This window comes from Entamoeba invadens (assembly GCF_000330505.1).
Source record: "Entamoeba invadens IP1 unplaced genomic scaffold scaff_1105074725183, whole genome shotgun sequence".
Classification (NCBI taxonomy): Eukaryota; Evosea; order Mastigamoebida; family Endamoebidae; genus Entamoeba; species Entamoeba invadens.
In genome coordinates, this window is record NW_004443692.1 from 648,384 (window position 1) to 650,626 (window position 2,243).

Sequence of the window (2,243 nt, forward strand, 5' to 3'; positions counted from 1 at the left end):
AGTCTAAACTCCCTTGGAACGTCTTTGTTGCTAACAAATAAAAGTCAAAGTAAATGACAAGAAGAGGAGATACAAAGTATGAGTACGGCTTGATTTTATTTAATACGTCATTGAATCCTAATTGAATATAAAATGATGAGATCAGATATATGACAACTGAGACGGAAAAATTGTTAATAATATTTCCTATAAATGGTGGAGGGGATATTGTACTCATTTCTGTTATCAAATATTTTGTGAGATTGTAAAGTTCATTCAAGTTTTTTTTAGTTCTTCCAATAAGAAAAGTAGTCGTTTTTTAATATCAAAAACTTGAAATAAATTTTAACGAATTTTTTTAATTAACATTAATTAATCAATTAGTTAATTTATTACTAAAAAATGGTAAATTAATTAATTATTTTTAATACTATTTTCAATTACAATTTATTTTTTTTATAGTTATAAAATAATTTAGTACAATACTTATAAAATGGCTCGTTAATAAAAGTGTTCAAACATTAACTCGTTAAATATTAATTAGAAGTTGGCATGGGAAGATGTCTTTGGGCCTTTCTTAACAATAAAGAAGACAACAACTCCAATGATAGCGGCGATGATAACAACAAAGACGATGACTGCAAATACAATTCCGAAAATAGCACCACCAGAAAGACCATTATTATTCTTTTCATTTGAACTACTTGAATCATCTGTCGCTTCATTCTCTAAAAAGTCGAAGGTGACTTTACCATATCCAGAGTTAGCAGCAGTCTCTCCTGAAACTAAGACATAGACTTTTTGTCCTGCTTTCATCTTAAGTAAGGTTGCAGTACCATGATTACCTTTGGGAGAAGTTGATGTGGTCTGTGAAGCTTTACAGTTCTGTCCAACAGAGTCTGATGTCACTATCTGGCACCCTTCGTAGAAGTCGATTCTTGATCTGAATTGAGTTACATCGTCTGTGTATACCAAAAGTGTCTTATCTTCTGGAGCAGTGACAGTGTACCATACACCAAGTAACCCATCATTAGTCTCTCCATTACATTTACTTCGTGACTTCATATTATTGGTGGTTTTAAAGAAATCGGTCGTTGGGAACTGTGAGATGTCTTTAGCTGTTGTGCACTTCTCATTTGGTGAAGTCGCATTCTTCACATCTATGGAGAAACGTCCCATACCCACACGAGCATAGTCTCTAACATAAACTAATACAAGTGTCTTTGCACCCGGATGTGCTATAGCCTTCACTTCATGTTTAACTCCATTACCACAGACAGCATCTTCATCATAATTAATACATCTAAATGGTCCATATAAGTCGCCTTGTGTCTCTATACCAAGAATGTTAGTAGTCTCATCACCACATGTGTCCATATCATACATCACGCCTTCTGTCATATCAAATATGTAGTATAAACCCGGGACATTCTTTCTATCAGATCTGCACATAGTGGACAACTTGCTATTTCCATAGAGTCTCACATCTGTGTATGGCATAGTGATTTTGATCGCAGTGTCTGGTGTACTTCCACTCTCTAGGTTGCCATACATACTATAGAACATAAAGATCCCAAATGTATTGCCAGTCCCAGTCATTCGAATGGATGATGCAAAAACACTTAATTGCTTAATATCTCCACCTAAAACAAAGGAAGAGACTCCATTGTAATCAGCACACAATTGTGATGTTGCATTACATGAACTTCTCAATTCAACAAATCCAACAAACTCTTGTGAGTTGTAAGGAATTACACCAGAAATGAATGGAGTCTTATTGCTATGTGCTTTGACTGTGTACCAAGAACCTTGTCTATCTTTAATTTCATCACAGCCACTCTCTGATACTATCATGTGAGAACCATCAACTATCTGTGTGTAAACATCTCCAGGTCGTCTCAACTCAATTTCCTTGGCAGTTTCACATTTATAATTCATTGTATCAATTGCTTCACTCATTTTAAAGGTCACTTCACACTCATCAGTATCTTCGGAGCATCCGGCTCTTATGAAATAAGTCTTCCCCTTCTCTAAAGTAGCTACTATATATCCATCATCTCCACAATTGTTGGTGGCAAAGTCAACACACTTATAACAATCTGTTTCAAACAATTCAACAAAAGTGTTGTATCCAGACGGAGCACCAATATAGTGACTATTGCATGTATTCAAAATGTACTTCTTTCCGGTTCCTACAAATGTAGCAAACATACCAGCACCTTTATCTCCGTGTGCACAATTTGATGGATATAAAGTGAAGTTTT

General features: G+C 35.0%; 2 protein-coding genes across 2 annotated transcripts; both read right to left on the minus strand.

Annotated features, from left to right (window-relative positions):
- Positions 1 to 217, minus strand: EIN_182130 (hypothetical protein; the record flags this gene model as incomplete). Its single annotated transcript, XM_004260729.1, has 2 exons — positions 1 to 8; positions 74 to 217. Coding segments are annotated over 2 exons (152 nt in total), but the record flags the coding sequence as incomplete, so codon positions are not given.
- Positions 218 to 519: 302 nt separating this feature from the next.
- On the minus strand, positions 520 to 2,243 carry EIN_182140 (hypothetical protein; the record flags this gene model as incomplete). Its single annotated transcript, XM_004260730.1, has 1 exon — positions 520 to 2,243. A coding segment is annotated over one exon (1,724 nt), but the record flags the coding sequence as incomplete, so codon positions are not given.